Source organism: Melospiza georgiana, chromosome 6, assembly GCF_028018845.1.
Source record: "Melospiza georgiana isolate bMelGeo1 chromosome 6, bMelGeo1.pri, whole genome shotgun sequence".
Classification (NCBI taxonomy): Eukaryota; Metazoa; Chordata; class Aves; order Passeriformes; family Passerellidae; genus Melospiza; species Melospiza georgiana.
Window position 1 is genome coordinate 4,726,856 of NC_080435.1, and position 26,022 is coordinate 4,752,877.

At 40.3% G+C, this 26,022-nt stretch overlaps 1 protein-coding gene across 2 annotated transcripts; it reads left to right on the forward strand.

The window, feature by feature from the left end:
- Positions 1–1,957: 1,957 nt before the first annotated feature.
- VPS39 (VPS39 subunit of HOPS complex) lies at positions 1,958–25,428 on the forward strand. Of its 2 annotated transcripts, XM_058026570.1 has the most exons (26): positions 1,958–2,109; positions 3,700–3,765; positions 4,524–4,550; positions 4,985–5,049; positions 5,813–5,855; positions 6,835–6,929; positions 8,147–8,245; positions 8,939–9,031; positions 10,182–10,365; positions 10,869–10,989; positions 11,312–11,432; positions 12,055–12,184; positions 13,300–13,442; positions 14,277–14,420; positions 14,986–15,127; positions 15,386–15,472; positions 17,409–17,482; positions 18,063–18,161; positions 18,387–18,504; positions 18,976–19,104; positions 19,568–19,670; positions 20,537–20,582; positions 20,935–21,084; positions 21,238–21,372; positions 21,932–22,023; positions 23,272–25,428. In XM_058026570.1, exons 1-26 carry the CDS (start codon positions 2,037–2,039, stop codon positions 23,345–23,347), a joined length of 2,655 nt encoding a protein of 884 aa, XP_057882553.1. In that variant the 5' UTR covers positions 1,958–2,036; the 3' UTR covers positions 23,348–25,428. The 2 variants fall into 2 exon arrangements, with proteins under 2 accessions (XP_057882553.1, XP_057882554.1); XM_058026571.1 differs by lacking the exon at positions 4,524–4,550.
- Positions 25,429–26,022: the final 594 nt, after the last annotated feature.

Here is a 26,022-nt window from a genome sequence, read left to right on the forward strand (position 1 = left end):
CACATGAAGTGTTATCACCTTCACAAAGCTGCCTGATTTTAGCTCTTTAGTCCATGGTATATATAATGCAGTTAGTCTCAACTTTTTAAGTTCTCAGTTCTTTTTAAGATTGAAAATGAAGTCTGTCATTTGAAAAGCTAATGGACAGAGGGCAAATAATGAATTTCTGAAAAAAAAAAAGGTAAAAGAACCAACCAGTTTCCCTAATTGTATTAATAGTTCAATTATTAATTTAAATTCTAAAATAAACATAGCACTGTGGCCCTTTCAGCCTTTGCATATATCTGTAGCATATACCATACAGAAAACTGGAAACACAGTGAAGAAGATGATGTTGACCAGCTTTTTGTTAGGGTGACAAGATGTCCCCGTTAGGAACTCCAAAGGAGGGACTGAGTAAGAGATCACATGCCCTGGTAAAGAAATGCCAGAGGCTTGATAGGCACAGACTGAGTCAGGATCATAAGACCTAGGGAAGGTTATGTTTGTCTTATTCTGCAGATGTAGGGTGTGTGAGTTTGTGGGCTTTATTTATCCTCATGTTCACTGTATATGGCATTTTAGTTGTATGCTACATTGTAAGTCTGAAGAGGGTAATGCTTCACAAATCATTTGCTCTCTGGACTACAAACATGTGAAGTCTTTATTAGCCAGTGTTACTGAAACATTTCCTTTCACTAATCGGTGCCATGTCCCTTTTCCTTTTGTGGGATCCTTGGTTAAAAAAGACAGCTATATGCCTGAGCCATGAGACCTTTGGAAATCTGGAGTTTTGCCATCTGTGAGGAGGGATCTGACTTAGCACAGTTTTGTGCTAAGCACAAAATGTTCATTCCTGAGGAGGAAAGAAGTTGGATGCAAGAATGCCATGCTTGTTCTCCCATTCCTGTGCTTTGATCTTCCAGCACAGAGCATCCTCAGTCCCTGTTTTCTAAAAGTGGTCTCTGTTGGTAAAGATGCTTGTAGAATTTAGTACCATGTGCTTTTTGAGTTCGGTTTAGTTAATTTAGTTTCTAGGTCAGTGATTGTGAACGTTGCACCTCTCCACCACAAACATAAATGCAACCGTGACCGGTTCTGGAAGGGACAGACTACCAAGAAAGATTTCCTCCTGGAGACTGATATTCACTGGCCGAGTTAATAGGATAAGTTCATTAAAACAAAACTTATGACCTCAAAAAATAGACATGTGCTTGCAAGATATGCCTCGCTGTGCTCATCTGGTTATGCAGGTCAGTTTTTGCCGTTGCATCCCGGGTGACTTTTCTATGGTTTACGGCAGTCAACAGCAACCGGACACTTCCTGTAGTGACGTTTTGCGAAGACGAGAGTTTCCTACAGCCTGTCCACTTTTCGGGCTCTATGAAGATGCATAAGGCTTATGTCAGGGTCCCCTCCATGCCGTGCCGACCCGCGTTTCCCGTTCGCGCCCGAGCCCCCGGGGCGGGCGGTTTGATGCCGGCGCAGAGCTCCGTTTTTGGGGCTGGGACAGAGCGCCGTTCCTGGTGGAACCCCCCCGACAGCGCCAGCACCCTTGAGGAGTCCGCGGGGCGCCGGAGGCACAACCTGGGCGAGCTGAGCGCGGCGGGCGGGGCGCTGCTGGCGGGGGCGGAGCCGGGACGAGCGGGGCGGTGCTGTGCCGAGCGGGGCGGTGCTGTGCCAAGCGGGGCGGTGCTGTGCCGGGCGGAGCCGGGACAAACGGGGCGGTGCTGTGCCGGGCGGTGCTGTGCCGAGCGGGGCGGTGCTGTGCCGGGCGGTGCTGTGCCAAGCGGGGCGGTGCTGTGCCAAGCGGGGCGGTGCTGTGCCAAGCGGGGCGGTGCTGTGCCGGGCGGAGCCGGGACGAGCGGGGCGGTGCTGTGCCAAGCGGGGCGGTGCTGTGCCGTGCCGGGCGGAGCCGCGGTGCGGAAGCGGCGCCGGGCGGGCGCTGCCGGAAGGGGCGGGAGCCGCGGGCGCGGGGGCGCTTCCGTCGGGGCCGTTCCCGCCGGTGCCGCCTGTGCCTGGGCCGGGCGGCAGCCGGGGCCGGAGGAGCGGCCGCCATGCACGACGCCTTCGAGCACGTGCCGATCCTGGAGAAGCTGCCGCTGCAGATCGACTGCCTGGCGGCCTGGGGTGAGCCCGAGGGGCCGCGCCGCAGCCCGAGCCGCTCCGCTCCCCCGTCCCGGCAGCGTTCGTGCGGCTGCCGCGCCTTGCCCTGCCCTGTCCCGCCCTGAGTGGCCGCGGCCCTGCCGCCGCCGGAGCCTCTCCCCGGTGCCGAGCTCCACTCCCGGGAGCGGCGGCGGTCGCGGGCCCCCTGCCCTGCCCTGCTCTGCCCTGCCCGGCTTTGGGGAGGCTGCCGGGACTCCCGGGGCTGTAACCCTGGGCTGCCTACTTTATTGCTAAAAAAGCATTCGCTGTGTAGTGACTTAAACCTGATTTGGAGGGCCGGTGGTGTGTTGAAGTCTTAGATTTCGAATACGTTTGGACGTGTTAATGATGCATAATTGTGGGTTTTATTTTTGGGCATACTGGAGAGTCAAGATTTTGGTCAGGTGACTGCACCAGCTGTCCTAATGATTAGGCTTGATAAGGCTTTTCAAAGCTGCGACCAGGTGCCATTGGATGTAAAATCAGCACCATCATGCAAAATCGACAATTTAAAAAACTCCACACTCTATGGAATTGTGACCCTGATTAGTTGTTTTAAGAATTATATCCTGAATAATAATACTCCTGTTATTCATGGAGGTTTATGAAGGAGTTATGTACTGGAGAGGATGTGAAGGTAGTTTATTTCTGCATTGCAGCTTTTATATTTTTCTCTCTTTGAATGCATTTATTTTGCTGAACTAGGAAAAAAACCCTAAACATACAGACTTACAGCAGTATGGTTTTGTAAAAAAGATGTGTAATTCTCTTTCTACAATATTTCTACCAAGTAGTAGAAGAAAGACCTTGCAGGTAATAAGATTTTATTAAAATACAAATTCCTTTGGTGACGAGGAAGTACTAGATGTAGAAGGAAATATTCATGTATGCTGCTTTCCTGTATGATATTCAGTGAGGAAGAAATTCAGCCATATTTCATGAGCCTGTAAAGATTTTGTGCTTTTTGTATGGTATAAGTGCTGCAAAGAGGATGAGTCTGAAACTGTGCCTTAGAGTTTGTATAAAAAGGCCCTCCTTTATGAATCTTGAATGATTCTTGATTGTCCAACCAAAGCTGACTATTTCAGAGAGGCATTTTAAAAACCTGACTTAAAAAACTTAACAATCAAACCCACATAAACTGGATGTTTTTCTTTCTGACAATGCTTCCCATTATGTAGCACAGTTCCTCTCTGAGAGGTAATAATGTCTGAAGAGTAGTTTGTTGCTTCTTTTGATGGCACACAAGATGCAGTGGTTTGTGTCTTTACTTCTCTGTGAGCCAGTTTGATGTGATGGCCAGGCTGTTTGTGCTGTTTTACTGCCTGCTCTTTGGCGGTCCTCTCCTGAGAGTTAAAGCTACTTCTGTACTGGAGAAATGATAGGAGACCTGTGTAGTCACTACAGAAAGTTTTTTTGGTGTTTGATGCAAGTTTCCAATTGTTCTGATACATGTAAGGTAGACCCATAATAGGCGCTGTGAAGAAAATTACCTGTACCCCAGCAAAAACCAGCACAGCTGTGAAGGGCAGATTTTGTTGAACTAATTAGACTCCTTTTCTCCTGTCTTTGTAGAGGAATGGCTCCTTGTTGGTACAAAACAAGGGCATCTTCTGCTTTACAGGATCAAGAAAGATGTAGGTAAGTTGATTTTAAAAATGGGGTAAAAAAGTTGATTGTTATTTTTATTTCCTGCACTTTTAGCGCTGTAGTGATTTTAACATAAGTGTGATTAATTGCTGATTTTTTTCCTGTATGGATTTCATGTATGTAAAATGTGTTTTATCTCAGGTTTCTTTGTGTTTAAATTTATAGTAAGCAATTTTAATTTTTATGAATACAGTGTACAAATATATGTAAAAGCAGTGCAGTGTATGAGTTGCTGGACTTCTGATGTGTGTTATCTTTTAATGACTGGATTAGTGAGAGAGCAAATACATTTACTGGATCCATGACCATCATGGATGGGGAAGAGGGATAAATACTAACCAGTTTTGTCTGGTATTTACCCTTTCCCTGCCTCTTTGAGAGTCCTAAGTGCTCGTAGTCTGTTCTAGGAATGCCACAAATAGAATGATTCTATTTTTGCTTTAGTTAAAATTGATTTTCTCTAAAGATGTTTGTATTTCACATTATGTGCTATTATGTAGGAACTGATGGTTTTGAATGCAGTAATATTTTGTAGCATGACACAGGAAAGTAAACACCAAATGTAAGTTTCCAGGTTCGTCAGCTCTTGGAAAGATATTAATTTGTAGCTACTTGGATTCTAGAGACTGAATTCAGTTGATTTTTGTGAAAGTTGTAGGTTGTCTGTCCAGTTGGAATATGCTAGTCTTGAGTTGCTAGTGTCTTATCTCACGTGGTAAATTTCTCCCCCTTTTTTGCATCAATGCCAGGAGAGGTTATGTCATCAGAAAGTGTCTGTAAGTCTTTCTCCCTAAAACTCCTTTAAAACCCTTGTGGTGTAGTCTTTATTCCTTGTCTGTTTTGCAGTGACGTGCATCCTAGGAATTTAAGTTACTGATACTTGAATAGTGTGGATAAAATCTTTATGGGTATCTTTGTATTTCTGGGTTTCAAATTATTTAAATATAATGCTTGCAATGTAAAACTTGGGCAAGGCAGAAATGTAACTACTGTTGATGCCCTCAGCTGTGTACAAGAAGTGTAATTTATGTTTTCACCTGACTCTGTAGAAGACCCTGTGATGCATTTAAACACAGATGTGCTTAAGTGTTAGTCTTCCAGTTTAAAGTGGCCAAGTTTGCTTTCATAATTATTTGTAATTTACTTAATGTAAGACACACACAGTCATGAGCAACTTCAGTTTACATACCCTCTTCAATCTTTCTGATAGGTTGCAACAGGTTTGAAGTGACACTAGAGAAATCCAACAAGAACTTCTCAAAGAAGATTCAACAGGTAGGAAATACCATCTTCTTGATGTGGGAACCGTTTTCAGCCAATAAATGAAATATTCAATGTACATCTGCTGTCTCTGCTGTGCTTAACAAAACAAATTCCCAGACCTAAAGCTTTTCTTAGGGCTGTAACAGCCAGATGTTTTTGCCCACTCTTCTCATAACAGAATAAGCTTGGTTTGATTGCTAAAGCAGAAACCAAAGAATTGGAACTTGCAGGTTTATTTTTGGCATTTGTTAGCAATAGGTCCTCAATTGTTCTGACTATGAATATTTGTAAGAGTGATGGTAATACATCAACAGACTGTAATGTATCATTTGACTCTCAGATGACATTCTATAGGAATGTGAATGTAATTCCACGTACTTGAAATGTAGAAATAAAGTAACTAAAGTAACTGCCAGTCTTGCTGCCATTTTTCTTTTGAGAATTTGAATTCAATGATTATATTGATTCCAGGAAAAACACTGTAAAGATTATGGATCATCTCTCAGGATGCAGCACTCTGTGTGTGCTTTAGAAGTATTTCTGTACTAGTAGCATAACAACGTTACACCTTTTTCAATCAGCTTAGGTTGCAAATGCCAGCTTGTGAAAAGTTACACTGAAAACCTCTTAACTGAAAAGAGTTGCAGTAGCTGAAGGAAGCTTGCTCATGGAAAACTGCCTTCCTTATTATTTTGAGATTTTCTTAGACTATAATCAAACCTTATTGAGGGTTTTGGTTTATGAATGGAGTCACTAACAGCATTCTCCCTTTCAGATCCACGTTGTTTCTCAATTTAAAATTTTGGTCAGTCTATTAGGTAAGTGAAGAAAAGTGTTTTATATTTAATGAGTTCTTCTAGATGCAGTTACTTGTCTGAATGTGGCACCCTTTCCACACACCAGCATGGTAGTCTGGTTGCTGAGAAGTCATTGTGTAGAGCTAAGCTTTGCATTTTGCAGAGGAAGCACTAAGCAGCATAGATGAGAAGCAGCTTTGCCAGCTGGGAGAACAAAGCATTAATGCTGATTTGTGATTAGGAATGAAGATGTACGTGCATGCTCTGAAGTGTGTGTGTAAAATACAGTTTGTGTTGGCCCCTGTATGTACATGTATAGGCATGCATGTGAATCTGTGTGCACTGTAGGATAGGCACTGGAACTTCTGACTAAATTTGCTCCATGTATCAAACTTAGCACTGATGTCTTGCACCAAATTCACTTTATATTCAGATGTGATCTTTTAGTGTCTTGTGGAAGATTTAAGTTTGCTTGGCTCTGGCTTTCTTTAACTTAGGGTCTTCTAGTGTCTTTTTTTTGCTTACATTACTACTCACTTCTTTATGATCTCCAAGTCCCAAGTCTTCCAGCTCCAGTATTTGTAGATTTCTGCTGCTTGCATCCTTCTGCATGCAAAAACAGTACCCTGCATTTTCAGCTGTTCATTTTCCACTAATTTCAGGAGCCAGTTCAGAATGATCTTTGTCATGCAATCTTCCATTCTTGCGCTTGCTCTGTTCTGGCCTGCTTGCTGTCCCTTCCACTCTGCCTTCCCCTGCTTGGTTAGCAGTACCTTCCTGTAGTTCTACCAATGCTGCTGTTAGTCTTCTTTGCTGCATTTATTGTGTTTGTATGTGCCTTAGCATTTTTCAGCTTTTGGGAAAACACTTCTTTTCCTTTCTTGCAGCTCTTTGTTTCACAAGTTCTTTTTTATATGAACATAAAATATGGTAACTTGTTTGAATTAGCAACGCCTCTGCATAAAATATTAAATAATGATTGGAGTTTTGTTTCAAACAGAAAATAATATTTACGTCCATGACCTGTTGACATTTCAACAAATCACCACAATTTCAAAGGCAAAAGGTGCATCTCTCTTCACTTGTGATCTCCAGGTAAGGGAAGGAATACAGCTGCACAGATGTCTTTACTGTTTGTAATAAAGATTCATCTTTCATGTTGCTCTATGGATTAGATTTTGTGTTAGATGAAAATTTCTTGGGTACCAGGGCTTTTAAAAATTAGTACCTACTGCATTTGCTAAAGGCAACAGTTTAAAATTATTTTTCTTACTCTGCTTCACAAGGTATTTTCCTGTGCCTGTTGTGATTGCAGCTTTTGATACAGAACTTTTGATACAAGACTTCAAAGCATTTTTGTCCTATGACTTTGACTCTTCTTTTTTGAAAGGTCCCCTTAATATAAAAGCCATTTTCTTTCCTTGCATTGCCAGTGCACTAGCTCATTGTGGTTTCCTTCTGCAAGCAATTCTATCTGGGTTTTTTAAAATTTTTGTTTCTCTTTATTGGCTCAAGGACTCCTAGAGCAGTTGTGGTAGAATGAAGCCCTAAAATTGTTCTGTAGGGTGTGGCAGTCCTCTGTTCATTTGCTCTGGGTCATTGAGTGAGCAATTTCTAGTCAGATGAGTTTCTTAGCATGCCCATATCATTCAGACATCTTTTGCATAATCAGAAGAGATGGTTTAGTGCCCTTTATAATTTTTTTACATTTTTGCCCCATGGGAGCTTAGTGTTAAAATATTTTCTAGGAAGTACTTGGGGTTTTCTAGACATGAAAATGAATGTCTTTCAAAGCACCTTTACATCTGGTCATTGCAAAGTGGCTTGTTGTTTGTGTGTCCAGGCACTTAGCTTTCCTAGTGTTTCTTGTCAAGAAACTTTTCCAACAGGTTAGAATATTAGATTGTTAATGGTTTTATCTGTTAGTATAACACATTCTTTGCATTCCATATCCTCACCTCTCCTATACTGCATGGAGTTCCAGCCATTTATCCTAGTTCTGGGGTTGGACTGATAGCTCGTACTTATCCTCTGTTTGTGTGTGTCTATGCCTTTTGTGCTCTCTTAGTTTTTTTGGATTTTCTTGATGTCACAATCCCTGTCAAAGTTAGTTTTTAAGTATCCTGCCACCTCCCCTGCCTCCTTCCTCCCTCCCCCATGCTTCCTATTTTTGGGAGTTCTCTTCTGTTATGGATGAACAAAGCTGCTCTTCAGGGGACAGCTTTGCTTCTAGCAGAGGCTTCTTTTGGCCTTGTCTCACCTGACTTGGCTCTCTGTGAGTGCCTGTGAGTCGGGTCTGTCTGTTTTCACAGCAATCAGATACAGGGGAGGAGGTGCTGAGGATGTGTGTGGCGGTGCGTAAGAAGCTCCAGCTTTATTTCTGGAAGGACAGGGAGTTCCATGAGCTCCAGGTGAGTTGTGTTCTTTCTGTGGCCAGCATGTCTCAGCAGGGAGGGTCGTTGCTCTTCACTGCTTGCCATGTTACTCTGAGGCACTGCTGACTTTCAGAGCATCGATGGTTGGTTCTGCAGAAATTTAACAATGGAACAGCAGAGAGAAGTGAAAACGCATGTTTGAAATCAATGCCAGTTGATGGCATTTATAGTTTCATAAGTTAAAGTAAGGGCTGTGTCCTGTATTTTATTGTTCTGGTTGTAGTGCACTTTTAAGTACTTGACTTTCAAGTCAGTGAGCATGCATACCTTTCAAAAACATAGAAGTAGGTGCACTTCTACTCTAAGTATGTCACTTCTACTCTAAGTATATCACTAAGTCAGAAGATAGTTTCTGACAAGTGTAGAGAGCTGCAGTTGTGCATACTGGAATAAGAAAAAATAACTAATTGAAATGGGTGGAGCCTTTTCAGCTACGATCCTCTACTAGAAAATTTTCTACTAAAAATGATGAGTTAACTCAGAGCACACCTCTTTGCTGTACATTAGTCTAGCCTTTTTGCTGAATATTGCCATTCCTTGAGCAGTAGATGCTGGGCACAGGTGGTGGGGAATATGGTGTCAACAAGAGAGCAGCCTGTTACACTGTGTGTTCCCAGATTTGACTTTTGCTTTTCATTCATAACAACCAGTTTAACTTGTTTTCCTCAGGGGGACTTCAGTGTACCTGATGTACCCAAGTCTATGGCCTGGTGTGAAAACTCCATCTGTGTAGGCTTCAAGAGGGACTATTACCTGATACGGGTGAGACGGGGCTGTGTAATAGTGTTTTAAGAAGATTTGGGTAGCAGCAGACACTATGGAGGCTGCTCCTGTGCTCAGGAATTTGGCTTACAGATTTATGGAAAACAGCATCTGGTACTTCTGCTATTTGTGGCTTTAGAAAGGGCAGTCTAAGCCTGTCCTTTTAAATGGATATTTGTCAGGAAGTCATTTTCTGTTTGTTGCTGTTGAGACCAGTGTTTGCAGCTCTTGCAAAAAAAATAAAAGGAATTGGGGAAGGTACATTTTGTTTTGGCAACAGTCTGTGTAAGCTCAGTTTGCATTTTATTTAATGTATTAAGAAATGAGATTAGCACTAAAAGGACAAAGAGACCAAGACACTCATCAGTGAAGCTTACCCATTCTTTCATTTTTCATTCTCTAGCTGAACTGTAATTGTTTGAAAGTCTCTGAACTTACTGTTAATTTACTATTGCAATTTCCACTTGAGCTTCATTTACAGCTATAGTTTATTCTTTTTTCTGCCTTTGTAATTGGCAGATATTACAGGAAAATAGGATGAAGATGGGGTGCACCACACATGTACATGTATGCACATGGGTGGCAACAATGATCTGTAGTCAAAAGGAAAACCACACATAATTTTTACAGTCACTTGGAACTGATGCTGCTCACAAAAGAAGGGGTGCCTTTCTGCAGTGCTCTCTTAGATGTTGATTCCTGCCATTCTAGTAATCGAAGTGGTGGTGCAGGTGCTCAGGGGAAAATGGCTAGGCTTCTAGGCTTTAAGTTAGTTGTTTTTTTTTTATGTGGCAGTGCTCACTCATGCCAGAATAAAAGAGTGTTAAAAGTTTTGGCCTAAATGAGGGGTTTGGACACTTTAGATAATTTTGCTGCTGTGGTATAATGGATTTGATAAACTGGTGTGAATGATGTGCTCAGCTACTATCATCACCTCAGACATAAAAGTAATATTTTTTATTTCAGAATGATGTGTAATCAGGATGAATTATGATATGCAGAAACTCTTTAAATTTGCACTTGTCCTGTTAGTGTTTATCCTGGGCTGCAAAATCCCTCTAGGGGTTTTTGCTTCAGTCTTGTGTAGCTTTGAAGAAAAGGCTATTGTGCAAAACACTTTTTTTCTTTTTATGTTCTTTTTTTATCCTAGGTGGATGGAAAAGGATCCATCAAAGAACTGTTTCCCACAGGGAAGCAGCTGGAACCATTGGTAGCTCCTGTAGCTGATGGAAAAGTTGCAGTTGGCCAAGATGATCTAACAGTTGTGCTTAATGAAGAAGGGGTCTGTACTCAGAAATGTGCCTTGAATTGGACAGATATTCCTATAGCCATGGGTGAGAAGTAGCAGTTTGTTTTTGATTTTGTTTAAATTTAATTCTTTACTCTTGTGTATGTGATAAAATCGTGTTTGCAGTATTGTGAAACCAGCTGGATTTCGAGTGTGACAGGTTCTACAGTATTCTGAGTTGTACTCTGGGGAAGGTTTTGTTTGGTTTCGCTTCTTAGCCTTCTTTGCTTGTGGTCTGTGGGCTTCTCTCATAAAATAGGTGTAGTCCATGTCTTTTATACAGGGACAAGGTCTGAAATGGAAGGTAGTGTGTTAAAGCACTGTAGATCTGGGTGCCTCAGAATTTGATTATGGTGAAGGATGAGCAAAAGGCTTGGTAGTATTCTGTGAGCAAATTGCTGTCAGTGTCAGGCACTGAATTTTGTTTTGAGTGTCTAAAAGGGGCACATTTCAGGGCGTGAAAAATTGAAGAGAGGCCTTAAGTCATAGCTTGTTTCCAGGAGTGCTCGAGACCAAACAGCTGAAACGTTTCCCTTGTTTCATGAGCAGAGCACCAGCCTCCCTACATCATTGCTGTCCTGCCGAGGTACGTGGAGATCCGCACCTTTGAGCCCCGGCTGCTGGTGCAGAGCATCGAGCTGCAGAGGCCGCGCTTCATCACCTCCGGAGGGTACCCATGCTACTCACTGCCGCTCTTGTCCCACTGGCTGGCTGCACGTGGCACGCTGGAAAACTGGGAGAGGAGCAGCTTTTCTGTTGGGTTTTTGTGGAGATTGGTGGAGGCCATGCCTTGAGGAGGAAAGGATAGAATTGAGGGTCTTTAAGAATTTGTGACGCGGGAGGGACGGTCTTCTTTCTGCTTTGCAGTAATGCTCCGGTTGCTCTTGTATTGATGCATGTTTCTATTATGGGATTGGGGTTCTTTTAGGATAGGGTATTGCTTCTTTCTGAGCACTGAATCTTAATAATTGACTTTTTTATCTTGTTTACAGCACAAACATTATATATGTGGCAAGTAATCACTTTGTTTGGAGGCTCATTCCGGTGTCCATAGCCACACAGATCCAGCAGCTTCTGCAGGACAAACAGTTTGAGTTGGCTTTGCAGTTGGCAGTAAGTACTCAAGAACTTGAGTTTGCAGTGGATGCAATTGTGCAGAAGTACACAAAGGGATGTTTGCCATCTCCTGAACTGTAATGAGTCCAGTAATCAGTCAGTATAACCTCCCAACTGTCCACTTTGCACAAGCTGGTAAACTCTAGACTTCTTAAACTTAAGTTTTAGTTTTGTGCTGCCATTACTCCATATTGATCTGTTGTGGTGTAGGTTTTGAGAAATCATCTCTTATATGAAAGATTATGTCTTAACTGTTTATGTTTAGTATGTTTAATTATACTGCTCTTCCTGCGTTAAAATTTTTTTGTTTTTGGAAACTCCCCTTAATTAATTACATTTTGAATTGCTGACTTTAAAAAAAAAAATTGAAAAGGCAAATGAATGAAGAGATGTTTTCTGTGATGGAGCAGGTATAGAGGTAACCAGAAGTAGCTTTCAGATCTTGTGGGTTGTCTCCCACACACAATAAGCATGGACAGGCACCACCAGTGTTCACTTTGAGAGATTATCTTTTTTTCTTCCTACTGTCTCCACAGCATAATGCTCCTCTTAATTCTCTAGGATGTTTCTCTCTTCTGTAAACTCTGAGAGTTTTTAATGTTTGTTAATTTGTATGCAGGAAATGAAAGATGATTCAGATAGTGAGAAACGACAACAAATCCACCACATAAAGAACCTCTTTGCCTTCAACCTGTTCTGCCAGAAGCGTTTTGATGAATCCATGCAAGTTTTTGCCAAGCTTGGTACAGGTAAATGCTTGGGTTGGCATTGAATCACTTCAGTTAGGAGGAATGAAGTCAAGGTCGCTGGCTATTTTATGGGGTTTTTTGTTTGTTTTCTGTTTTGTTTTAGTTCAAAACACTGCTATCTTGTGCACATCAATCCCCTGTGAACAGCAAATAGCCTGTGCAGCTATTTAGTTATTTTTGGGTGGAACTGGTGATTAATTACTTAATAACTTAATTAACTACACAGTTAAGTACAATTAAATACTTAATAAACTGCACTTAGTAAATTAAGTTAAATCAGGAGTTTTTCCCTTTTTTACAGAATATATTTGTTTTGTAGGGTATTTAAAGCATGAATAGCATGTGCACAGACCCTTTAAAGCAGAATGTTTCAGCAGCTGCTAAAAGCCTACTTGTAGCTTGGAATGAAAAATATGGAACATCTGTACATTTGCAAAATCATTGGACTCAGATGAGGACCCTTAACCCTTGGCTTAGCCAAGATGCTGAAACCAGGAAGCTTTCCTGTGCTCTTGGAAGTCTCAGTAGTCTCTGATACTGGGGCTTGAAGACTGAACTGTACCATAGAATAGTGCTTAAGACTGAGATTCTTTTTACTGTTGACAGAATTCTCATGTGCATATAAACCTAAAGCTTATTCATGACACCTAGTTTTTATTTTGCAAAACTACAGTGAAAAACAAGGGCTTAGAACTCAAAATATTTTGAGCTTGAATTAGAGGATAGTAATTTTGAATTTGCTTAAACTCTGTGAAAACAAGTATGCATTAGTTAGAGATGCATAAAACATTGTATGTTCCTAGAAATTCTGTCTTACTGTCAGGTTAATGCTAGGAATCTGCAAGTAGAGCAGTAAGATTGTATTAATGGCTTGTCCTCCAAGTGTGCCAAGTGCACAGGTTGGAAATTCCTGTGCTTGGACTTCGAAACATGTTTTTCTTTAGCTTCTTTTGCATTGTTTTAGCTTCTTTTCTGTAATGAGCAAATTTCATTTAGGCTCTAGAATCTTGTGGATGTACAAGTAGAGTGCAGACTGCTCTGTTAGAAAGATAAACTTACTCTAAGTTTGTAAAAATAATATGAATGGTTACTAATACCAGTTATTTTTTGCATAGATCCCACTCATGTGATGGGTCTGTATCCTGACCTCCTGCCCACAGATTACAGGAAACAGCTACAGTATCCCAACCCCCTGCCAGGGCTCTCTGGGGCAGAGCTGGAGAAGGCACATTTAGCTCTGATAGACTACCTAACTCAAGTGAGTGCTCCTCTACCTGGTTTTAGAGCAGGATTATTCAGTTCTAGCATGCTCTGTTAGCTTTGGTGTGCTGGAAGCAGTACACCTAGCCCAGCTCTGTCATGCTGGCCTTAATGGGCTGTCTTAATGGCTGGAAAGTGTGGCTGCAGCCCCTGAGTGAGCAGGGGAAGTGGAACACATGAGAGACCCCACAGATATATGGAAAATATCACGTGTGATTGGACAAAATTTCCTTATGCAGTGGATCTGATTATGAGTCCAGTATTTTATTTCTAGTATCCTGCTGAAGAAAACTTGAGCACTTCATTTTTTTGTTTTTGTTCAATGATTATTATTAAGGGCGCTCTGTCCGTGAGATAGGTTGAGGCCATGCAGTAAAAGGTGGAAGGGAATTAATGAGCCTTGTAAGTTCCTGTCCTCTTTATTTTGTCATAACTGGAACCTGAATTGTTTGGTTGCCATCCTTAGTAGAGTAAAAGGAAGCTTGTGCCTGAAGTAGGATAGGTTTTAAGCCTAGTAGTGCAAAATCTAAATAGTTTTCAAAAAGTTTCCTGACTTCTCTAAAATGTCTGCTCAGGTTAACAGAGTTTCCTTCTGACAATTTTCTCAAGACTCTGGACATTTTTCAAAACTATAAAGGTGCAAAATACATACACCTGAATATGGTTTGTGTTGAATAGTTAGTGACAATAAAATTTTTGGGAAACAGTTGATTAAAATAAGTTACTAAATTGGCTTAATTTAGTCTTTGTAGTTGGTGGGTTATATGTGCTGAGGGTGAGATGTAGAAATCCATGGCCTTTTCCTGTTAAAATTTCATTTGATGTCCTGCAGAAAAGGAGTCAGCTAGTGAAGAAGCTAAATGATTCTGATCATCAGTCCAGTACCTCACCCCTCATGGAAGGAACACCCACGATCAAATCCAAAAAGAAGCTGTTACAAATCATTGATACCACCCTGTTGAAGTGTTACCTGCATGTGAGTTTCTGTCTGACCTGGAGGCTTTGCCATGGGAGCTCTGATGGAATTTCAGACTGAAACTTTTAAGAAGGAGGATAAGCAGCTACTTCAGAAAGGCTCACACAACTGTCTGTTGATCTGAAAATAATGTGTAAAATCTGAGCATTAACTAGTTTCCTGTCTGGTCAGGAAGCAGTTTCAGGGAATGAGGCAGATATGTCTGTCCCTGGTTGCTGCCTCTGTCAGAAGAAAATGGCTGTGTATTTTGAAGGTCTAATGAATGCTTTTATTGCCTTATACTGGTAAACAGAGCAAAGTAGGATCTTTGCTGTTTTGATGTTTTTCAAAGCCTGACCTCTGTTGTTGAAGGGGAGGAGCTTTGGTGTGTTGTTTTCTTTCTGTCCTCAAAATTACAGAAATTACCGTGGACCTTACTGTAAGGTATTAAACTGTCATTTCTTATTTTTCTTATGCTGTGAGGCTTCCTTCCTCCCCTGCCCCCACTTCCAGCTTTGTGTTTTGTACTGTACACTTAGAAGGTGCAATTCCAATGAAGTTTTAAGTGCTCCCTTTTTAATTGCAGACAAATGTAGCACTGGTGGCACCACTGCTGCGTCTGGAGAACAATCACTGCCATATTGAGGAGAGTGAGCATGTACTGAAGAAGGCACACAAGTATAGTGAGCTGATAATACTGTATGAGAAAAAAGGTCTGCACGAGAAAGGTAATTCTGAGGTTGGGAGAGGAGGAGGACTAGAAGCATGTGTTCTTTGTGTTGTGTTTTGACTTCAGGAAGTAGACAGTGTTCTGAAGAGGCTGTTTAATTGCTATCTTGTGATTAAATCTTTGTTCCTGTTACAATTTGGTCTCTATGTTCAAAACAAAACTTTGGTTTTTTTTCAATAGCAGGAAAAATGCACTTTTTTGTGCTTTATGTTGGAGCTGGCAGTTACAAAGGAATTGACTCCTTTTATTTTGAAAGCATTACAGGTACTGGTGGATCAGTCAAAGAAAGCCAACTCCCCTTTGAAGGGTCATGAGAGGACAGTGCAATATTTGCAGCATTTAGGTGAGTGTGAAGAAGAGCAGTGTTTTTGTGAGTTTTTATTCTTGTTTGGCTTAGTGGTTATTCTACTGTTTGGCAGCTTTCTGGAGGCTATCAAGCTGAAAGGGTATCCTTGTTATCTTGTTTGGTTTCTGGCATAATGCAACCTTCAAGTATTAGCTCAAGGGATTCAAATTTCATTGAAAATTAAATATATTTTTGGAAAACATTCCTTATTTCTGATTAAAATATCCACTGGGAGAAAATAGGCCATATAATTTGAATTTTCTTCCAGTGATGAAGAGCAAAGTAGGAAATAATTCTGAATGAAGTAGAAAATGTTCTTAATCTACTCTATTCTGTCAGTTTCTGGGGATTAAATGCAATATTCTAGGTAGTTCTCAAGTAATTGCAAATTCCTCCAGGCTTGCAGCTATGGTCTTTCAAGTCAAGTGTGTATTACTGATGGGTGTTTAATACTAGCCTTGTGTCAATAGAGTAAGCACTTGTTTATTGCATCAAAGCAAATATTAACTGTGTGATTGACCATCAACAATATGCTTTGTCAGTGTGCAGGAGAATTGTTTATTTACTTGGGTGGTAGATAGTTTTCTGCGTTGCATTATTCTTTTTATCTTTTAAAATAACGTTATGCAGAACCTTTTCCTATTGTTGCTCATGTTTAGATTAAGGATTTGTTACTGAGGAAGTTGAGAAATGCCCTGCCTGTGGGAATCCCCATGCAGATGAATGTTAGGGTATGTGCTGAGGGAGCCAGTTGTTCTGTGGGGCAGTGTGGTGTTTTCCTTTTAGTATACTGATCAGTAAGCTTTGGTAGTTATATTTGATTTGAGTAGGTTTTAACTTCATGTTTGATTTGCTTGCGATTTCAGCAAAGACACCTTGATCAGTGTTTTGGCAGGGGGCTATTCTAATTGATGTCACACTTCTTTCTAAGGAGTTAGTCTTCATGTAAAACAGAGTCTTACTTTCATTTCTTGTCCTGTCTTTTTTTAAAATGTTCTCTGTGAGGCCAGTATGCCCTGTAAATTCAGAAAGTTAATAGAGTTCAGCAAAATTCAGGCCCACAAGTTTATTGCCGTTTGCCAAGTCACACTTTTGTTACTGAAATTTGAGATTGGCTCTTCTGGGAACTATTTCAGTTGTTCTACTTTACAGTGCACATCATGTGCGTTTTTAAAACTTATTTTTTAAATTCTGCTGATATGAAGATGCTGCTTGTTTTAATTATTGTGGGATGGAGAAAAGCAAACAATGACTGCCTTTTTATAGGGTTGCTTTAAGTTTCTGTCTTGTATAGTGTTGCCATATCGTGTTATGTTGTTCAGGCAGCAAATGCCTCCGATTCTGAGCAGGAGGGTGAAGGGAAAGTCTTGTTTCCTAACATGTTTTATTAGTATTGTGAACCAAATTGTCCAAACTATAGTATTCTTTTTAAAGGGGCACGTCCTACATTTTGATAAAAGCTGAGAAGCTGTTACCTGTCATGTAGTTTCTATGCTAGTTACTTCAGGACTATGATGCTTCACTACTTGTTATAAAGAATTTGACCATTTGCTGTAGAAGTCATTAGACTGACAGGCTGGAAATGGACTGAAGGAAGTCACGCAAGTGAGAATTTCACTGCCTCTGTACCCTAATTAAAAGAAGTTGAAAGGGAAGACCTTTGAACATGATTAAGGCAGCCCATCTTGGTTTTGGTCTGAATTCTTTACATTTGGTGGCACTTAGTATTTGAGTTAATTTTTGTTTTGGTTTGAAATCATGTTTGTGAAGCAATGAAATTGTAGCTTTGGAATGAGTGATTTGCTTGACTTGAGCAACAACTGGATTCTTCATGTAAATTAGGCTTTGCTGGCTCTGGAGGCATCTGCTTGTGTTGTGAATAGATAGATATTTAAGAATTTAACAATGAGCACTGCTGCTTTTTGTATTCCAGGCACAGAGAACTTGCACTTGGTATTTTCCTACTCTGTCTGGGTGCTAAGAGATTTTCCTGAAGATGGACTGAAGGTTAGTGTGATTGAAAGAGTTACCTTGTTGTTGACCTTCTTAGTGCAGTATATGGAATTTGGATAAGTCATTGTAAGAATCTCATTAATGCTAAACCAATTAAATATATAATTTGGTTTTTGTTTCTGGCTTCAGTGCTAATGTTAGCAGTAGATAAAACAGGTCAATCTTTCACTTTTTCTTATGCTTTTCCATTCTTGGAACACCTTATAATAAATAGCTAGGAACCTTTGATAGAACATTTCATGTTATTGATGCCACACTTGTGCACAAGAGCCTAATCGAGTATTTAAATGTGAGGTATTGGTTTCCCTATAAAATCGGCTCCCTGAATTTGGAGGGTGTTGGGCTCTGTAAGAGAAGGGTGTTCACTAGGGCAGAAGTGGGGATGTTTGATAGTCTTTTCAGATGTGAAGTAAGTTCTCAGTGCCTGAATAAGCTGCTCAGATCTTTTTTTATATTTCTTGTTTACTCTTTGGAACATGTGATGGATTGCTGGGGTTCAGTGCCTTAAGAGAAAAATATACTGTGGCACTTAAGAAAAGAAAATCACTAATCTGAATAAAATTTTATTTAACAGATATTTACAGAAGACCTCCCTGAAGTGGAAGCTTTGCCACGAGACAAAGTGCTCAGTTTCTTGATAGAAAATTTTAAAAGCTTGACTATTCCTTACCTGGTAAGAGCTCAATCTCTACTACTGCATTTTACCTTCAGTAAAACAAAATGTTACCTGTAAGATCTTAGTTCTTCAGGAGCTGGAGTCTGTTGGACAAAGAAAGCATAATTAAAATACGCGAAATCCTGAGGTCAAGCTTGGTAAAGGCAAGCATGGAGCTGTTCCTTATAAAGAACTACATCTCAAAGGAAGTGTCTGCAGCTGAGCCTTAACATGTATTTACAGGAGCACATCATTCATGTCTGGGAAGAAACTGGAGCAGATTTCCACAACTGTCTGATCCAGCTGTACTGTGAGAAAGTGCAGGGCTTAATGAAAGAATATCTCAGTTCTTTCCCTGCAGGTATGTCTAGCCTTTTCTGGGGGGAGGACCAGGAGTGTGGGAGAGCACGGGGCAGCCTTCATATACCGTGTTGTAATCCTTCCCTGTTGAGATCCACCATAAGATACCTTAGTGATGGAGGGAACTGGAAAACATGTGTGTTTGTAGGACAGTTTGTTGCCTCTCAAGAGATCTTTTAAGGGACCAAGTAACACTTTGTTCACAATTAAGTTGAATGGCAGCTACTGCTCCCTGACTTCTGCATGTTAAGGGTAGGGAAGGGTTTTGGATAACTTGAGTATTGCTTTAACCAGCCATGTGATGTGTTTTTAGGGGCTGAAATTAGTTTGGCAGGTACATGACAGCTCCAACCCATGTAACAGTTCTATCATCGTGAAGTTCCTCTTCATAATGATTTGTATGTCTTCTAGTACAGACTAGTGTAGTGAGTTAGTTGTAATAATTTAGCTAATGTTGTTTTCTTTCATATAGATAGAGCTCCAGTGCCTGCTGGGGAGGAAGGAGGAGACTTGGGGGATTACAGGAAGAAGCTGCTGCTTTTTCTGGAGAAGTCCAGCTGCTATGAACCTAGTCGACTTATCAGTGACTTCCCCTTTGATGGTGAGTTCTGTTTCTGTAGGATAACTAAACCCTAGCTTATTGCTTGCAGCAAAACTTCCTCACTTATCATAGAGTCATGGTAACTACAGATAGAGAGGATGACCCTGTCTGTAGTTGTAGGCCACTGGTGTGTGTCCTAACTCTGTTTTTGCTGGCACAATTGGGTTTACCAGTTTCTGCAGGATTCCTGTAACTGTTGACCTAAGACCTTGTGGCATCTCCCAGCTATTTAGCCTAACTTTGTGATGACCCTGAGTTGTGCAGTAGATCTGAAGGTTGTTCCTTAAGGTGACTTAAGAATTCATGAAAGGTTTCTGAGACTAGGGTGAAATGTAGGCTTAGAGTGTCAGTGTAACTTATACAGTAGCCTGAGCACAGATTAATACTTCCTTCTGTTAGTCTGGGCACTAATTTTGTAATTGCCCTGTGCAGCTATTGATTTAATCCTTCATGCTATCACTAGGTCTCCTAGAAGAACGTGCTCTGCTCTTGGGTCGAATGGGGAAGCATGAGCAAGCTCTGTTTATTTATGTTCATATTTTGAAGGACACCAACATGGCTGAAAAGTAAGGATTTCTTTACTTTAGAGTTTTTGCAAGACTTATTTTGCTGACTGCTGTGTGGATAGGATGTGTAGTGAAATGTTGCTATATGTGGAGCATGAACATTGTAAGTCTTCAGGATCTTCTGTGTTTTCACATTTTATTGGCCTTGAACCTCTTCTGGGTATCTGTTTATTACAGATGCTGCTTGCTGGCCCCTTGAGGTTTGCCTTTTTGTGCTCTCATTGTGCTTTAGAACAATGTGACCATCATCAATGAGTTAATATTTTACAACTGTCCTTAGTCTGTGATCTTGTGTGTTGTTTTGTTTCCTTTCTGTTTGGAGAGATGTTCACTAGCCCACATTAAAAAGAACTCTTGTTAGTGAAGATACAGCATTTTTCTGTGTGTTTTGTGTCAGGGAACCTTCTGAGTGAATCAGAAGCCCTCAGGTAAAAATAGAATTACCCAATACTGGCAGGTGTATCTGAACACAGGGACCCGTTCAACATAGTTGCTTGTGGTTCAGATACACTAATTAGATATATATATATATACACATAGATTTTTATGCTGTGATGTGTTGATTGGGGATATCTTTTCCCTCTTTTTTCTTACACAGCTAAATTCAATTTGGCTTCTGCAATAAAGCTTTTTAAGTTGATTGGAAGTGGGAGACTTGCACAAAACTTTGCTTCTCTCAGCATTGTGATGCAGAGTAAACTGTGTAATCCTGATGTTCAGTTTGATGAATTGACGTGAATCCGATGTACAGTCACTTAACTTGGACGACTTCAGTAGTAATTAAATGTTAATTTCTGTAAACTAATTCTTTGAGTCCTGTAACTGTTTCCGTATTTGTCTTAATTCTTCTCTGTTGATTCTTCTAGCTACTGCCATAAACATTATGACAGAAACAAAGATGGCAACAAAGATGTAAGTAGCTTCTTGTTCAGTAAGGAAGTAGAAGGCTATATATATATATATACACACTTCATTCAGGACTTGAAAGTTCTTGCTCTGTATAGACTTCTTCAGGGTTTGTGTAGTGTATAGGAACCTGTGTATAATCTCTTGGAATTTAGGACCTCCTAGATCATCGTGGGGTGTTTTTTCTTGAGAATGTTACTGTATCATTGGATTTGAGCCTACATTAAGAGCTTTTTAAATGAGCAGTGCACGATTTTGGATGGCATGGGTATAAGTTAGTACCATTGCTGGGTTTTACCAGCGCTGTCAGCTGTGGATAGGTGCAGCAGTTTTAGAGCTTCCCTTGTGTGTGCTGCAGGTGTATCTGTCCCTGCTGCGCATGTATCTCTCCCCACCCAGTGTTCATTGCCTGGGACCCATCAAGATGGAGGTGCTGGAGCCTCAAGCCAATCTGCAGGCTGCTCTGCAGGTTTTGGAACTGCACCACAGCAAACTGGATACCACTAAGGTAAGTCAGATCTCTAAGTACTCTGTGCTGTTGGCAGGAGACTACAGAAAGTACTGGAGTAGGCCAGTGAATGGAATGTGTCAATCTAAATGTGTCAGTTTCTATTCTGTTTTGGTCTCTGTTTATCCTTAACTTTTTCTAACTTTGTTCCAGGCAATAAACCTACTCCCAGCAAACACACAGATCAATGAGATTCGCATCTTCTTAGAGAAAGTACTTGAAGAAAATGCTCAGAAGAAAAGATTTAATCAAGTGCTCAAGAACCTTCTCCATGCAGAGTTTCTGAGGGTAAGCATCCACCACCTGTTGTTGATTGGAATAATGTTTTAAAATATGTTCAAATTGAAATTTACTGTTTCTTATAGGGGATGGGTGTCCTCTAGATGGGGCTGTAATGCACCTGAAATTACATGGGAATTATGTAGCTTGAACATCCTTTTTGCAGGAGATGGTGTGTACATTCATTTCAGTTTGGATGAGATGTTTGTCTTTGCTCACTGTGCTGTGGTGTGCAATGCAGAATCATCTCAGATAGCTTGGACTGGATTTCTTTCAAATGAAGTGAGCCAGGGGAATGCAGTTCAATCGTGCTTCTTAACACCCCTTTAGTGGTTGAATGCCTTAGGCTGTGGACCAAGGTAAAAGTAAAACCCTGTGATTCATATAGTGTAGGTTTTGGGTGTTCAGTACCACCTGCTCTGCTCCACAGAACAGCTTCTTCTGTGCTGCACAAGTTGGTAATGTAGATACAGCCACTAACAGTTAAATGCTGGGATGCTTTGCGGTTTCATCAGACCAAGGTGTGGCATTGCTTTTTGAGCAGCTTGGGATTTTTGTCCTCCTTTAGGTCCAGGAGGAGAGGATCCTGCATCAGCAAGTAAAGTGCATAATTACAGAGGAGAAGGTGTGCACTGTTTGTAAAAAGAAGATAGGTAACAGGTGAGAGATCTGGTACAGTTTAACTAAGAATGTTGGAAAACTGGATGTATGTATAGCCAGAGAGAACAGCAATATGAGGGAGCTGTTTGAAGAGTGTTTGAATTACAAATTACATTAATTAGCCGAATGGTTAGGAATACTTTAAAGCTTTGGTCAGTGAATTTGCTGCAAGAGTTTAATCCTCCTTGCAACAAAGGAGAATAAAACCCCTTCAGAAACTCCCAAGAGTTCTTATTGCATAACTCTAGAAGGCATGAAATTGGTCCTCATACTGAATTTTGAAAACTTTGTAAGAACACTGCCTTTCTAAGAACCTGCTTCTTAACTAGAACTGGGGAGGAAGATATAATGTTAGGCTGAGATACATGTGTACTTTTCTATATCTGATGGCTTCATGGCTTCCTGACTGATTTATGTTTTGTAGCCTACATGCCATAGGATGTTGAAAAGTAGAACTAGTTTGCTTGATTATTTGGATGACAGTGACCCTGAGATGAGCTCAGCTGGTTAGAGCATGGTGCTGATAACACCAGGGTTGAGTGTTCAATCACTGTACCGACCATTTATTTAAGAGTTGGACTTTTATCCTTGTGGGTCCCTTCCAACTCAGAATATTCTATAAATCTGTGAACTTTTCTTCTACCGTTCCTAGTAGCTAATATAGAATGCAAATTTTATTTATTTTTTTTTTGGCTTTTTTTTCTTTTTCTTTCAAGTGGAGGGAAATGCTACATGATTCAGTCGTTATTTTCTTCTTGATGGGAGCCCTTCTGAGATATGAGTACTATTAACAATGATAGGGAAAAGTTCTTTTCCCAAAACATTTTAATACGCAGTCTAAATATTGCTACGCATATTAAATTTTTTGTTCTTAACATTCAGCATGTAGCTTCAGCATTGAAATTTGCATATGCGATATTGTTTTGGTTGTATAGAATTTTTCTGGTACTGTTAAGATCAGTAAGATTTTGAAGCATGCCCCTTAGTCTTTAACTTGCTACCAGTGATGTCCAAGTAAAGTGTGCTTGCAGAAATGAAAATAGATTTTGAAAACCTCCAAGCAAACCTCTTGCCATATCCATAGAATTCTTTTCTCTATTTTCTCTATAATACATTCAGGCTATAGTTTAAAAAAGTGTCACTATCATGTGTCTCTCTCTAATTCTGCCCAAATTGGATGCTCTTGTTTGAATGTGGAAAACAATGTTTGTCTTGACTGCTGATGTTTGTGTTTTGTTCTCTTTACAGCGCATTTGCTCGATACCCTAATGCAATAGTTGTGCATTATTTCTGCTCCAAAGAAGTCAACACACTGGACACCTGACCTTGTCATGTCAATAATCCCAACATTTATACAAAATTCAGTACTGATGACTAAAGAAGTTGATGTGTCTGAGAGTTTTGAGGCTTGTTGCTAGGTTCTCTTACACTGGGTAGAAATCATTTGTATCTGTGGACTGACTGTACCTACCCAGCAGTGTTGATTTACTAGAAAATTACTTTAACCATGTTGTTACAGCGCTGGCAAGTACACTGAACCTCTCAGTCCTCAGATGAAGAATAGAAACTGATTTTTGTAGTGACTTTTGTAACACACTCCAGCCTTGCAAATGAACCGTGAGACAACTGTTGGACGTTCACCACAAATCAAGTCTTTACAATAAAATGTACTTTCTTAGGGTGGCAATGTTGTGATTTGGCCTTGTATGTAAGTATTTATTCAAAAAAAGAAAATTCCCTGAAAGTCTTTGCAGCCATATCAGCATTGCATGGAGATCACCAGGTATTTATCATAAAGGAGGCTTCTGTGTCTGTTTCTAGACTTAGGAAGTGCAGCTTTTATCTCGGCAGCAGAAATGATGTAAGTGCTGGCCAAAGGACTCTCTATTGGTATTCTGTGGTTTTGCTTGACCTTCTGGTAAGTTGTTTCACAGGAGATAATTAGAGAAATGGTAGATACCACTAAGAAGCTTTTTTTCCCTTTTTGTTTTAGTTTGAGAGCTATAAATTGAATTAACTTGTGTGTTGTTTGCACTGACTGTGTTCACTCTTAGTGTGAGTGGAAGCTCAGAGACTGTTGGAAGAAGTTCACATCTGCACTCAAAGGAAAAAGCAAAGAACACCCACTAAAGCAATTTCTGGAAGGAGTGAACTCTAGTTACTGCTTGAGCTTCTGGACTATGCTTGAGACTTTTGTATATAAATTCTTTAGTCTCTGGTTCACTTTCCAACAGTGAAGTAAAATCCAGACTGTTTCAACATCTGTGTATTTGAAATGCTCTAGAACTGCATTCTGTTCAGGCTGGTACTGTTCTTCAAATTACTCTTGGGCCAGAAGTCTTAACACAAGAACTAAATTGTACCATACTCACTCTAGACTGTAATATTTTTGTCTAACTTATTTTTTCAGAAACATTAATCAGTAGCAGATTGGTATGAGGGACAAAATAAAATGTTCGTTGCAGAAAGAATCTGTGGAGTGGTAATGAAAAGGCAGCAGTAGCAAATAACCCAGTGGAGGGACTGTTTGAATTCCAACATCCTGGTCTAGCAATACTTATAAATAAATCATTATTAAGTGCTATGGAGCATGACATGTAACTACCAGATATCACATCTTAAAGAACAAGCTGATGAATAAATCTGGTCTGCCTAAAGTGTAGTTGAACCTCAGTTAACATCTTAAGTTTACTTAAATCATGTGAGGGTTTTTTTTAGGAACAGATCTGCTGTAGGCTAAAAACAGTTCTAATTCACTTTCATTTGCCAGTGTTAAGAGTTTCCCTTGATAACTGTTTTTTCCTTGTTCATATGTGTTTGTATTTATTGTTATGCATTCTTCTGGATTTCTTTGTCCAGTGTTTTGCTTGGATGTCTTGGGCAGTATTGCTACTGAATACTTTCTGCAGAGGCTGGATAGAGGGAATCTGTGGTGTTAATGTTTTTAAACTTGTATTTCTTCTGTTTGAAGAAGAGAGCCTAAAAATACTTACACTAGATTTGCACATGCTGTATAGATCTTTATATACTAGTTCAGGTACGGAGGGAAGATGGTTTGGGAGAGTTGTGTTTACAGGTCATAGAGAATGAAGAGAGGGCATTTAAAAAGACCTTGCATTCTTTGTATACAGATATAACAATGCTACTCTGATTTTTACTTATCTTATGTTTAGTACTGGTAGTATGATTTTTATTTGCCTTCATTATCTGTAACCAGGATCTTCATTGTGCTCTTACTTACAAGACTAAAGTTGTGCCTCTGTTCATCTCCATTGCATACCTTTTACAGAGATGTGGTTTGTGCTGTACTTTTTTTTTTGTTGGTTCATACCATGTACTTTGGGTTTCCTAACCATACAGCAGGTTTATCTAAAGCAATAGGTTGTAATAAATATTGTGAACCAGTGTGTGTTTCAGTCTTTGTGCAGTTAAACTTCTCTGGGCTGATGTAGGTTTTATTTTTATTTGTATGTTAGACCTCACTTTCTCCTGGAAGTCAGACCCAGTGCAGTATCTCAGTATTCCCCTTGCTTTAGTATGTGTAAATCAAGTGTGGCAATTCTCAATGTAGGTTTTTAAATCTACAAGTTTATACTTGCTTGTGAATGTTCTCAAAATCCTACTAAAACCACTTTTGAATTATCTCTTTGAATAATGTTTTTGCAAGTCTTACACCATTATACTATTAAATATGCACTTATTAGAGAACACTAAAGTTACTGACAAGTTTTTTCTGGGTAGTGATGTTTGAGTGGCTTTGTGCTGGGGAGGGATGTTGAGCTCTGTGTGACCAAATCAGGAAATGTTTAGATTCACAGATTTGCACTTGCTTGGGCTGTAGGTCATAGAGTCTGGTGTTGGAAGTAGAATATAGATCCTCACTTCTATTCTGTAGCCATGGGAAGCACCAGCACAGAGGAAGTCTCCTGTCTCCATGTTCTCAGAGTCACAGGATGGGTCAGGCTGGGAGAACCCACAGTGGATCATCCTGCGCAAGCT

Coding starts and splice junctions, on each gene's coding strand:
- VPS39 (XM_058026570.1), top strand. CDS start 2,037: ATGCACGACGCCTTCGAGCACGTGCCGATCCTGGAGAAGCTGCCGCTG. Junction 5,050..5,812: donor TCTCAAAGAAGATTCAACAG/GTAGGAAATACC, acceptor TCTCCCTTTCAG/ATCCACGTTGTTTCTCAATT. Junction 13,443..14,276: donor TGATAGACTACCTAACTCAA/GTGAGTGCTCCT, acceptor GATGTCCTGCAG/AAAAGGAGTCAGCTAGTGAA.